Genomic DNA, 14,218 nt, shown 5'->3' with positions numbered 1-14,218 from the left:
GACTTGAGATCCCCCCGTTGGTAGTATATGTGAGATAATGTTGCCTAAAGAAGGTCTTGTTTAGCCAAAGAACAGAGAATTTGTACAGATCTGCTGTTGACTGCGCTCCCAAGATAAGATGTAGCCTATATGCTTGGAAAAGATAACCACTGCATTTTGAAGTTTCAAACTAGACGTCTTAATTAGATTTAAGTCTCAATTTAAACTAATTTCTCATCTAATTTAAGATACTGGCTCAGATTTAAGCATAAAATCATGTAATTTAAGCCAACAGTAATCAAATAAAGTTGCTGTTTTAGACAAATAATTAAGCTGTGATCTTAATCAGTTATTACTTTAACTCAACGCACAAATATGCTTTTAAAACATCCCCCGCAGGTCACACAAAGAAACTCAACTATAAAATAGCTATTTTTAAAGAGTCTTTGCAGCTACTAATGATTGACATTCATCCCCAAATCCTTTTTGCCACATTAAGCTGTTCTGTGCTTTACTACGCTGTATATCAAACACAGTAGTGGGCCACATTGCTGTCTTGTGTGCAAAGATTTTAGGATGGAAATACTTAGACAACATATAAACAAACTAGCCTTCCTATTCAATAGGGTGAGGTATTCAGTGCAAGGCAAAAACAGGATGTGAAATAATATTGTACAACTGATTACCCCATTAGACTGAGCTGACAATACTGCAAGGAATAGTTCACCCAAAAATGAAAATTTGCTGAAAATGTACTCACCCTCAGGCCACCCAAGATGATGCGTTTGTTTCTTCATCGGAGCAGATTTGGAGAAATTTAGCATTAGATCACATGCTCACAAATGGATCTTCAAAAGTGAATGGGTGCCGTCAGAATGAGAGTCCAAACATCACAATAATCCACAAGTAATCCAAATGACTCCAGTGAAACAAAAAATGTGAGTTTGTAATATATCCACTATCTGCTTGAATCAGGAGAGAAATATTCACAGATAAACACCAAAAACTGTCCAAAACAGTTGTAAACAAATATATCAGTTTGATGTGAGAGGACAACAGGGGACTAACTTTTTCACTATGAAGTGTTTTCATGGTTTATGGATTTATGGTTTGTGGTTTATGACAGTTTAAAGTTAAAATGCCTTAACAATGGATTTGCTTTTACAAACATGCAGCTTTTCACTTCATAAGACATAAATTGATGGAGTTGTGTGGATTAGTTGTGGATTGTGATGTTTTAGTCAGCTGTTTAAACTCTCATTCTGACGGCATTCATTCACTGCAGAGGATCCATTGGTGAGCTGGTGTAATGCTAAATTTCTCCAAATCTATTCCAATGAAGAGACAGACTCATCTACATCTTTGACAGTCTATAAGGATGAGTACATTTTCAGGAAATGTTCATTTTTGGGTGAACTAATTCTTTCAGATAAAATGTTGTTTGGTTAAAATCTTTATAAACGTTTATTTTTTATTAAGTATTTCATTTAGTACTCTTTATATTTACTATATTAAGTCGTAAGTTACATTTGCATAGCTGTCAGAACAAGCCTAAATCTTTACTCTCTTATAACGTGTTATCTTTAATAATGTGTTATCTTCTTAATCCCGTCTCTTTGCCAGGGCTTGTTGGGTTAGTCAGACTGTGACTCTGACTCTCATCCCACCCCTCACTTCCATGGAAACTTTGAGACCGTTTACATTAGAAGGTCTGGTGATAGTAAAACATGTCTGAATGCCAGAGAGAGAAAAGGAGAGCATTCCATTCATTGACCTCCTGCTCCTCTTCTAACCTGCTATACCAAAAGGTAAACATGATCATGAAGTATTTCATTTTTATAGTACAACAACAGCATTGCTGTATGAATTAGTATTAAGTACATGTGAAAAAAGTTTCATTGTTGGGAAAAAAAAAATTCACTATACTGCCTATCTATAACGGATAATTCAACAAGAGCCATAAAAATGATCTAAACAGCTCTGGTGTTAAGATCTCTCAAATGAGATAAGTGGAGATACTTAAGACCACATACCACAGTACAATTATTTACAGCTCTTTGATTTGATAGCTATAAATTCCCTTCATACTGATCCAGTTTTAATTTGCTGCGCATCCTCTGAAGTTCAGTGGATAATGAGAATTTAAATCGCCATATAAAATAAAAAGATCCATTTCAATAACATTATGCTAATTTGGTTAAAATGCCCCTTTCATGCAGAAAAGGCTAATGAAGAGGAATAATAAGCTGTATTGTACTGACGATTTTTTGCCATCTATAATTCTATTGCTGATGAGGGTTTGAACTCTCCTGTTTGCAGCTGGGATATGAAAGGTGTCCTTCAGGATCACCTGACTGAAATAGCTGTAATCCTGCACTAAGAATTTGTTTAGAATTGATATGCTATTAGTTCTGTGCAATGACCAGTTGTATGAAATTCAAAACACACACACACATACACAAGCAGGTGTGCACAGCGGTATGACAAAAATTAGCTGGCCTAGCGACCAATGAAAATAAAGCATTTTTCTTGGAAACAACCTTAGGCTGGGGCTGTTTTCCCAAAATGCAAATTAAAAAATGCAACACTGCATAACAACAGAACTGGTTAGGATATCTATCATAACCAGTAAGACAGATGAGTTCAGAAAAATTTCTATGCAGTTTGAATGTGAAAATGACAGTTGTGATGGTCAGTAACTTATGATGGTAACAGCAGTCACTCTTACGTCTAAAGTGTTTCATTTCCAGGGAAGGAGATTATTCCTGTGCAACAAAGCTACATCTCCCAGCTGTGCAACGTGTTATTGCAATTTATTGTGAGACTAATTACATGGGATCATTACACTCCCAACAGCAATCAGAACTCTCTCCCGAAAGTAAAAGACAGATTAAAATCTTTATATATTCAATGGCATGGTAAAGGAACAGCGAAATGGAAAGAATTATTCGTACTTATCCATTTGACACTAGAAAGGAATTGTGAGAGATGGTATGATGGAAAGACATGTATCAAATTATTTAAAATAAAATAAAATACAAATCTGACCTTCACATGGTTTACAAAATGGTCTTTTGCCTCAGTACAAATGAGGATAGTTTGACTGCTTATCTGCTTAGGTTGTGTACAATAAGAGGAACAAGAGGAAGTACAACACCCTTCCTCGTATCCTTGAGAGAAATCTTCTGGGAATTGTTGAGAATAGCTAGGAAAACTCAGGGAAACAGAAAAGGTATTGCCATGAAGCCTTACCTAAAAGAAACTGGATTTGTAAATATGTAAATGAGCCTTTGTATTGATTTATTTACAAAATTAAAATGCTTTTAAGTGGGCATTTAATACTGTACAAGCGGCACAGGACCACAGGAAAATGGATCATGTAAGACAGAGTCATCAATCAAGCCAACTCCCTAAGAAATGTATAATTTAATCATTAATATATGTTACCTGAAGATATTTGTAATGACCAGAACCAAGGTTCATCCTTTACTCCAGTAAACACATCTTTCTGTTCCAGGAAACATCTTATCAGAAAAACCGTACAGTTTCCAGGATTTCCTTGGCCGAAGAACCCTTAAGGCTTTTGACCCGTTCCAGTCAAAGCCATTATCTCAGGAACATTCTGCCATAGTGCATCTGGAGTTCTTATAAAGTCAAGGCCAGAACTTCTTCATAATGTGTTCTATGAATGCATAAACTAACTTTAACTTCTAAAAATAAAACACGGGCTTAAGACTTGGTGCAACATGTTGAAGAAAGCCATGGATCTGGGATTGACACGATGCTGAGTCATGACAAAACCTCCGCTATTCATTCACAACATGATTTCATGGCCTGCTGAACAAGAATCAGATGAAGTTTTAAATCCAACCATTGCTCTTTTTTCCACTGCATCTGACACTCATCCTTCCCTTTTGTGTCATATCCTGAATCTTCTCTAATCCCATATTTGCCAGAGCACAGCCACCCATTCAGGTCCCTGTGCTTCTTGTCTGGTTAATTTGTGGCCAGTCACTGGTGAGCCATTCATGTGCCCCCATGATGCAGAGCAACAGAGGCGGTGAATGACGTTCATTATGACTAGCTCTTAATACCCTCCATGAAGGAGGGTGCCGGATCCATCCAGTGTGCTGAAGAACCTCAGTTCAAATAGTGTACAGCAAAAAAGCATAAGAGCAATGCATTTTTTCTTTTTCTCAAAAACTGCATCATAAAAAGTGCAAATATGTAGATTTTATGTACTCATTTTGGAGATTTGCAAGTCCTAACATTGCATGATGCACACCATGGATGCTTTAAACAATTTCAATAAAAGCGAAGCAGGAAAATGAGAGACCACTTTGAAAATGCCCCTTAGGCCCTGTCAGTTTGCAAAGCTCCAGTGTTCTGACAAGATAAGAGGATGACCCTGATACTGACTTTTTTCAGGCCAAGGATCATCAATGTGACACGTATTCGCCCAGCTCACTCTGACTGGCACTTTAGTCACACAACACTCCTTTACTCACTGCCACTGAACAATGTAGTGCTCTCCACAAATACACACACTTACAGAGGCAGAAAATTACCAGGGCACGTCAGAATCAAATGATCCATTCTATTTCCCAGCACTGGCTCAGGAAAATCATAAGTGGGTCAGAAACTTTGATAGAGTTTCACTTGACCCCATGTTCTGAAACTTGCTGTGGAGATGTCAGCTTCTGGCTCCTCTCATCTTTCTGTGTATGTAATTTTAATGAAAATAAAAAGGGTAATAACTAAAATTTACCAAAAGAACTTTCCTTTCTCTTTGTTTCTCTCTATATATAGCCTATTGTAATATTTTATTATGTGTGTATGTATATAAAGTATATAATATTTGTATATTACTTGTATATATAAAATTTGTATTTTAATAAAATACAAAACAAAATTTAAAAGAAGATGAACCAAAACATTATTCTGAGCAGAAAAAAAACAAATTTTGAGAAGTAGATATGAAGCCACTTAAATAGTGTACTATACTAAAAGGTATATTGATGACTCATCCTACACTATCCAGAATTTTGTCCAATCAAATGCTTTCTAGACTAAGAATGCCCCTCCCCCAATGTCATCTGTTTTTTTTACATAACTAAAGCCTACTGGCTATTTAAAAAAAGAGGGAGAGAGAGAGATTATAAATATGTAATAATAATAATAATTCATTACATTTATATAGCGCTTTTCTGCGCACTCAAAGCGATCTACATTGTGAGGGGTGGTGTCTCCTCGTCCACCACCAGTGTGCAGCATCCACCTGGATGATGCGACGGCAGCCATAGTGCGCCAGAACACCCACCACACACCAGCTTACTGGTGGAGAGGAGACAGAGTGAAGAAGCCAATCAATGTAAGGGGATGATTAGGAGGCCATGATGGTCAGAGACCAATGGGGAAATTTGGCCAGGATGCCGAGGTCACACCTCTACTCTTTTCGAAAGACATCCTGGGATTTTTAATGACCACAGAGAGTCAGGACCTCGGTTTAACATCTCATCCGAAAGACAGAGCTTTTTTTTGACAGTATAGTGTCCCCGTCACTATAACAGGGCATTAGGACCCACACAGACCACAGGGTGAGCACCCCCTGCTGGCCTCACTAACACCTCTTCCAACAGCAACCTAGTTTTCACCGGAGGTCTCCCATCCAGGTACTGACCAGGCTCAACCCTGCTTAGCTTCAGTGGGCAACCAGTCTTGGGCTACAGGGTGATATGGCTGCCAACAGTAAATATGTGCCTACTTACTGTTTCAATAGGACATATACTGTATTAATACAATATATACTACCATTCAAGAGTTTGGGGTTGGTAAGATTTTTGTTTAATGTTTTTGAGAGATGTCTCTTATACTCACCATTAAAAAAAAAAAATCGAAAATAAGAACACTAATATTGATAAATATTGTTACAATTTTAAACAGTTTTCTGTTTGAATATATTTAATAATGTAAGTTTTCTGTGTGATGGCAAAGCAAAATTTTCAGCCACATAATGGTTTTGTCCTTCATCGGTAAAGCAACGAAGATGAATTAGCACTTCTTGCTGGTGTTGGTTCATGTGAATCCTCTCCCATCAGCATGACTTTTTTTTATCAACACCAGCCACCCGAGCGCTAACAGAGAGAGAGTTTGTTTGATTTGACAGGGCACCCAATCTCTCAGCGCCGATCAGGCCTCATACTGTAGCAATGAGGAGGGCAAGAAGATAACAAGGCAGAAGCTAATTACAGCACCACATTCACTCAGCCTGACACCATCAGATTGCTGAGAAGTTTTGGGCATTTTTCAGAACTGTGTGTTTCAAACAGTTGCACAATAAGAGTTCTTATGAATAACACGTGTGTGACTAGACCTCACATGTTTACAAAACTCCAACTGTACACATTGCTAAATAGCAGATGGTGTAATCACACATTCACAGCAGATACGAATCATGCGGCTGAAATGGTTACATCATGTTTACCAATGCAACATAGTTTCAGGAAAATATGTGTTATGGTGGACAAAATAGCCGTCATTGTCTGGAAGCTATTTACTTTAGCTACAACTAGATGAAAAAACAAAAAACAAAAGTGGAATTAATAGCAGTTCAGTATTACCACTGTTGGGTTATGCAGGAAGGGCTTTACAAAGGTTTAATTTTGTAAACTAAGTAAGGTTTGTGTGCTCAGTAAAAGGTCACAGAATGATTTCGTAATTCCAGCCAGTTGCAAGAAGGAAAAAGAGAGAGAGTGTGTGTATATACTCGGCTATATTAACTACTTAAAAAATGTCTTCACTAATACAGTGGGAAATGTTGAAAGCTGATTTGTAGTGGCCCCCACTATCTTAAAGGCTTATAAATCAGCCAAATTGTGGTTTGTTTAGAGTCAATAGGTTGCTGTGAAGGTTAGGTTTAGGTGGAAGGTATAGTAAAAATCATTAAATTATTATAGAAATCCATTACATTTAAGGGATGTCCTGACTAATATACAGTACAATCTGTAAAATGGTTTATGCTATTAAAGGTTTCTTATGCTCACCAATGCTGCATGTATTTGTTCAAATACAGTAAAAACAGTAATATTGTGATATGCTAATAAACTGTAATTTATTCCTGTGATGGTAAAGCTGAATTTTCAGCATTATTACCCCAGTCTTCAGTGTCACATGATCCTTCAGAAATCATTATGATTTGCTGATTTCGTGCTCAAGAAAGATTTCTGATTGTCACCAGTGTTGAAAACTGTTTTTGTGGAAACTGTGACACTTTATTTCAGGATTCTCTGAATAATAAAACGTTCAAAAGAACAACATGAATTGTAACATAATAACGTTATAAATGTCTTTACTGTCACAGTTTTTTTTTATATAATGTTAATGTCTCCAAGTGGAAAAAGTATCAGTTTCTTAAAAAAATAAAAATAAAAACTTATCCCAAATATATCTAGCATAAGACAGGTTGGAAAGGTGAGCTAAATTTGACAAAACCCCCATTTGGGGATGTCCTTATTCATGAAATTGTTATATAAATAAAACACGTGTATAGTTTACATAAAATTTATAGTTTAAAATGAATAGAATCTGTATAGAAAAACAACTGTAAAAAAACAAATAAAACAAAAAACACTTGATGGTATGTCTGTGTTTATTGGCGATTTACAAGTGTTATTTACATGTGTCTTTGTTTTGCTTTATGTTATATGGATATATTATTCCAACATCCACATTAATACACACCTCACAAAAATTCACTAGAACAAGCATTCAGAGTAATCTACTTACTCTCTATAGACTAAGGGTTCACAACAGCACTGATGAATCAACAAGCAGACAATTGACCAAAAAATGAAGGAGGGCATTAAAGATGACCTGTGAGACTGAAACTCCATTTGTTGTGTTTGTTGTCAGTTAAGGAATTTATTTTGATAGTCTGATAAATTATCAAACTACATAAGCCTGAACCTGATAACTGGCTGCCAAGGTCAGGATAGTTGCCACACTCCTCTATTTGTCCTGCCCAGTGCATTCCAACAGCATAAACAGCACGTATTAGATAAAATTTATCTAATATAGCTAGATAAAGACGAACAGTTTGTACTCCACATATTTCAAATAGGAAGGAACCATGAAGCAAGAAAAACGGGGATACATATTAACACTGCACATTCAAAAGTGAATAACAATCTTAAAACAGCATGTAAACGCTCAAGTAGATTTCTTCTTACACTGAAAAATAAATAAATAACTTCAGCAAACAAACCAGTCCAAATTCAGAAAATAATAGTTTTTTTTCTCTGAATATGTTTTCTTTCTGAGGAATTCAAGCATGCCAAGCTTTGGGTAAATAGTGCACAGGAAGCAAAAGAAAGTGTTTGCAATCCTATTTAAAAACCTGATGTAAGATTATTAAAAGATTAGCCTAGACTCGTTTCATCTGAACGCTTTCTTTGTCCGTGTGTCCCGCAAACAAACAGCCAGCTTTAAGACAGAATCATTAAATATCCACTGATATGCCACTGATTTCAAACTGTAATTGTAAAAATAATCTTAAATTCAAAGTTTAGTTTGTATTTGCTTTTTCCTAAATCCAGCAGAACTGAGGGAGAATACCAGCCATGTGGAAGACAAAATCTGCTGAATGATTTAACAAACATGCAGCTGAGTTAACGAAATTCGTTTCTTTACCATCAATTTTCTATTTCAGTTCAGTAGGCTACTGTCATGTTGGATCAACAGTTTATAATATCTAAACCTGGTATATAATACCTAACAGACTACAGAATGTTGTCAACAATTTGTTATCTGGTCTTAATTGTTAGGCTGCTTGAAAATCAACACAAAGCACAAAATCAACACAAAAAATCACATTTCTGGCTCTGTGTAATTTGGCTTATTATGTCATAGTCACAGCATTCTTCAGTCAATCTGGCTACGTGAGTCTAATTATGTCAGAGCATGATATAAGTTGTTTATGCTGTAGTAGAGAACCAAAATTTTCACAAAACAATGTTTGATAAACAGCTGCTGTCTTCAATATCCACTTAAATTTCAATAGCCTTGGATGCTCCAGCATGAGTGACCCATAAAATAATTTTCTCAAGGATCTCAGAATGCTCACTTAAACGTCCATTGTGTGCAAAGACAAACGAGACATCCAAACTGAATTATACATTATTACTGTAAACTGCACTGAAAGGAGCTTCAAAATAAGACATGACTGATAGATCCGAGGCAGAATTTACAGTGAATGTGACATGTAACACACTGAGATAATAGTGCGCTCTTGTGGACGTTGGAAGAGGTCACACTTAAACTAAGAGCTACATTAAATTGCTCTCTGTGCCAGGCGAAAAGTTAAACACCCTTTGGTTTCATTTCCTTGATTTTCTTTTTATTATTATCACACTTGACTTACACAGAGCAATGAATCGGCAATAATAAAAATGGCCATATTAGAACACAGAAATATCAAGATTTAAAACTCAGGACTTAAAATTCAGGAAATCTTAAAGAACTGCAAACCGTTACCTGGACCCTTTCCATTTGGTTTAACTGATTCACTGCTGTCATGTGATTTCTAAACACTGCATCCACTTCCTTAGCCACTTGAGGAAAAAGAAAAACAAAGCAAAAAAACAAAAAAACAGTGGATGTTTAAGCGTGGTTTCATCCACCTTTCTATGCTGTCTATAAAAGTAGACAAAGAAATGATCAAAGGCCACACAATCAAAACAAAACATTTATTTCTACATAAAGAGCAAGGGAATTATATTCTGATCTAGTTCCATTACAAAGGTTTTGAATAAAACAGACAAAGATGAAAAAAACTTTTACAGTGATATTAGAAACGACAAATTCTTGAAGATCATTTCCTTTTCACAAACTATGAAAATATATTTATACTTATGGTTTGTATATAAGCCACATGACCGATCACATGTATTAAAAAAAAAAAATCTGTAGGCCTATAGCCTAATTATTGTAGCTTATTTATGTCAAATACACATTTGTGACACAGTTTAAAAATGTATGCACAAGACCCACGACTAACATTACATGTCACCTCATTTCCGATACTGCTGAAGATCGCTGTATATATCAGATTGGACTGCATAAAGTTCCTGTCAAACCATTATGAAAAAAAAAAAAAGATTTAGATGATTCAAGAGATTCAACCAAAAGTGCCTCACAAATATATTGCATTCATTACAAATACAACTTTGTTTTTAGTTTTGTAGTTTTTTTGCTCATTTTACCTGATAAGGTGATTCCACTTCAATCGTCTTTGGCCTCATAGATGGCTGGTGAGTTTTTGCTTTACCTTAAACATCAGAAAAATATTGTGTCATTTTGACTGGAGCACACGTAATAATAACATATCAAGTTTTAGATTTCTCTTACAAGCAAGTATACCTGACCCACAGCATCTGGCATGTGTATGTAAACTGCCTCTTCTTTTTTGATGGGAAACGAAACAGTAGACTGAGAGAGCAATGAGGAGTGTGAGGATAATGTCACATGTGATGATCCCAATAGCCACTCCAATATCCAACTGGTAACATGAACTGCAGTCTGAGAATCAGAAAATACAATGGCATATTCACTCACAATATGCCAAAACAAGAATAAAAAAAAATGAATTTCAGATATGTATAAAGGAATTATTACCTTGATTCCCCTCAACAAATCCTGCTGATGAAAGTAAGATAGGAAGAGAGGGAAGAGAAAATTTTATAATAGCGTGTTCACAAGTCAACCAACCGAATTACAAATGCCATTTCCTCTTTATTTCTTGCATTAATCACTGAGTACATATAAATCCACACACACACACACGTTGGTTTTTGTGGTTTATGGGGACTCTCCATAGGCGTAATGGTTTTTATACTGAACAAACTGTGTGTGCTATTGCCCTACACCAACCCTACACCTAAACTTAGCCCTCACAGGAGACTGTGCATTTTTAGATTTTCAAAATACACCATTTAGTATGTTTTTTAAGCCTTTTGAATTACGGGGACATAGGCAGTGTCCTCATAAACCACCTTCATATTGTAATACCTCTGTCATACCCATGTCATTATACAAATTTGTATCCTCATAAACCACATAAACATGCACACACACACACACACAATCATGATATAATACTACAGACATTACACATACTTAATAATATATTATATACATATTTATTTTGAAAATAATGCAGAAAATACAACACTACTCATACGATGGAGTGTAACTTATAATATAAAATAATAATAATATATAACATAATATGTGCATGAAGTCTTGTTATGCTTTTTCTACATAGCTACTGAATTACCATCTTTTATCTTGTTGATTTTTTGTAGTGAAAATGATGCTAAAATCTGTTTAAGCTTTGAATTAAATCTGTTTAATTGTGCTTCAGAAAAAGAATTGACTCCAAAGCAAACTGATAATTTTAATGCTGAGGATTTGTCAAGAACTATACAGAAAAGTTCATTTAAATATAAAACCTTACTAAGTATGTGTCACGTTCCCTCTCGGGACACAAGGAGCGAGGAGACGTAGGAGTTCCAAATAGCACATTTATTGGAGAGACACACACAAGGAGACGAGGAGCTTGGGGAGAGACGAACATCAATGACGTTTCTGACGATAGACCGGACACAGGGGCTAGGAAACACAGGGCTTATAAACACAGGGAAATAAGGAACAGGTGTGGACTAATCAAAACACAGGGCTAGGGACTAATTAAACTAATGAAGACAAACGAGGACAGGAACAGGAAGGCCAAATATGGGCACAGGAGGAGGGGAAACACAAGACAAGGACTGACATTACGCCCCCCTCCGGAAGGCGTGTCCTCACGCCTAACACCATCCAATGGGGAGGGGGGGTGGGCGCTCTGGAGGCCTCCAGGGCGGTGCCCGTTCCAGGGGCCATGGCGGGTCAGGGGACTCGGGAGGCCATGGCGGGTCAGGAGACTCGGGAGGCCAGGGCGGATCTGGAGACTCGGGAGGCCAGGGCGGATCTGGAGACTCGGGAGGCCAGGGCGGATCAGGGGACTCGGGAGGCCAGGGCGGGTCAGGGGACTCGGGAGGCCACGGCCTATTTTTTTTCGGGCCTGAGGGGTTCTGTGGCCTTGGCCCTTGGCCCGGCCACACAGGCCGTGACCCTCTTACCCCCCCCCAAAATTTTCCTGGGGAAGCTCCCCCCTGGGAGCCACAGAGGAGCGGGCTCTGTCGGGCGCTCTTGCAGCGCGGACTCTGTCGGGCGCTCTTGCAGCGCGGGGATGGACGGAACCTGCGTGGAGCCGGCACGGGAGGGCACGTGCGTGGAGCCGGCACTTGGGGGCGCTCGGGAAGCGCGGACACTTGGGGGCGCTCTTGCAGCGCGGGGCTGGACGGGACCAGCGGGAACTCAGGAGGGCTGGACGGGACCAGCGGGAACTCAGGAGGGCTGGACGGGACCAGCGGGAACTCAGGAGGGCTGGACGGGACCAGCGGGAACTCAGGAGGGCTGGACGGGACCAGCGGGAACTCAGGAGGGCTGGACGGGACCAGCGGGAACTCAGGAGGGCTGGACGGGACCAGCGGGAACTCAGGAGGGCTGGACGGAGCCAGCGGGAACTCAGGAGGGCTGGACGGAGCCAGCGGGAACTCAGGAGGGCTGGACGGAGCCAGCGGGAACTCAGGAGGGCTGGACGGAGCCAGCGGGAACTCAGGAGGGCTGGACGGAGCCAGCGGGAACTCAGGAGGGCTGGACGGAGCCAGCGGGAACTCCGGAGGGCTGGACGGAGCCAGCGGGAACTCAGGAGGGCACGTGCGTTGAGCCGGCACGTGGGGGCACTCGGGAAGCGCGGACACTTGGGGGCGCTCTTGCAGCGCGGAAACTTGGGGACGCTCTTGAAGCGCAGCCACTTGGGGACGCTCTGGAAGCGCGGACACTTGGGGGCGCTCGGGAAGCGCGGGGCTGGACGGAACCAGCGGGAACTCAGGAGGGCTGGACGGAACCAGCGGGAACTCAGGAGGGCTGGACGGAACCAGCGGGAACTCAGGAGGGCTGGACGGAACCAGCGGGAACTCAGGAGGGCTGGACGGAACCAGCGGGAACTCAGGAGGGCTGGACGGAACCAGCGGGAACTCAGGAGGGCTGGACGGAACCAGCGGGAACTCAGGAGGGCGCTCTTGAAGCGCCGGGTTGCGCGGGTGCTCTGGGCTGAGGACAGCAGCAGTGCTGGGAAGAGTTGGGTGGCCGGAACATTTGGCAGGGCATGTGGAGGGTCCTGGCGAGCGGTGAGCTGGTGAGGCCGGGTTGTTCTCGGGTTGGGTTGGACGAAGATCAGTTTGACATTCTTCGACTTCGAAATCAATGCCATGTACATTGAGGACATAATTTATCAGCCCGATAAGGGAAAAACTGGACGTGGGAATATCGCAGCTGATGACATCTTTGTCCAACCCAAACCGAAAACACACACCGAGCGAGGCGTCAATCCAGCTCACCTCGTTGGAAACCTCAAGAAACTCCTCTACATACTCTACCAACTCCCGACCATCCTGCCGCAGACACCAAAGCCTGTCTTCAGCCATAGTGTTGTTGTAGGTCCGGTCTTCTCTCACGTTCCCTCTCGGGACACAAGGAGCGAGGAGACGTAGGAGTTCCAAATAGCACATTTATTGGAGAGACACACACAAGGAGACGAGGAGCTTGGGGAGAGACGAACATCAATGACGTTTCTGACGATAGACCGGACACAGGGGCTAGGAAACACAGGGCTTATAAACACAGGGAAATAAGGAACAGGTGTGGACTAATCAAAACACAGGGCTAGGGACTAATTAAACTAATGAAGACAAACGAGGACAGGAACAGGAAGGCCAAATATGGGCACAGGAGGAGGGGAAACACAAGACAAGGACTGACAGTATGTGAACGTTTGTAAATTGTACTCACCGAATAGTCCATTCATGGGGACCATTATGTACACAGTCCTTCTCATAATGAGTGCAGGTTTAGGGGAGAATTGCTTAGGGTTGGCGTAGCCCAGACTTGAGAAGTGCACAAGATGCTTTTACTGCCCGTGAGCTAAAACACCTTGAATATGAGACTAAATGATATGGAAATTGTCTGTGTGTGAAAAATCACCGAGTATGTGCTGATGACTTATCACCATCCATCAAAATAGAACCAAAGGATACTGGGGAGGAGCTACATGTGCTGATATGCTATCCCTCGCTCGCTC

At 40.1% G+C, this 14,218-nt stretch overlaps 1 protein-coding gene across 1 annotated transcript; it reads right to left on the bottom strand.

Moving 5' to 3' along the window:
• Positions 1–9,709: 9,709 nt before the first annotated feature.
• LOC306877570 (TYRO protein tyrosine kinase-binding protein-like) lies at positions 9,710–14,111 on the bottom strand. The gene is made up of 5 exons (XM_079429409.1): positions 13,930–14,111; positions 10,651–10,674; positions 10,396–10,554; positions 10,239–10,303; positions 9,710–10,103 (listed from the first exon to the last, which is right to left on the bottom strand). The coding sequence occupies exons 1-5, from the start codon at positions 13,973–13,975 to the stop codon at positions 10,047–10,049; spliced, it is 351 nt and encodes a 116-aa protein (XP_079285535.1). The 5' UTR covers positions 13,976–14,111; the 3' UTR covers positions 9,710–10,046.
• Between the last annotated feature and the right edge of the window lie 107 nt (positions 14,112–14,218).

Source organism: Barbus barbus (genome assembly GCF_936440315.1).
Source record: "Barbus barbus genome assembly, chromosome: 12".
Lineage (NCBI taxonomy): Eukaryota > Metazoa > Chordata > Actinopteri > Cypriniformes > Cyprinidae > Barbus > Barbus barbus.
Note: the sequence above shows the minus strand (reverse complement) of the source record. Positions and strands in the feature narration are given on the sequence as shown.

What these genes read in the sequence shown, in the direction of transcription:
- LOC306877570 (XM_079429409.1), bottom strand. Translation starts at nt 13,975, where the DNA reads ATGAGAAGGACTGTGTACATAATGGTCCCCATGAATGGACTATTCG. An exon ending in CCCCATGAATGGACTATTCG is followed by an intron (nt 10,675 to 13,929) that starts GTGAGTACAATT and finishes TACTTTCATCAG; the next exon opens with CAGGATTTGTTGAGGGGAAT. An exon ending in AAGTGGAATCACCTTATCAG is followed by an intron (nt 10,104 to 10,238) that starts GTAAAATGAGCA and finishes ATGGTTTGACAG; the next exon opens with GAACTTTATGCAGTCCAATC.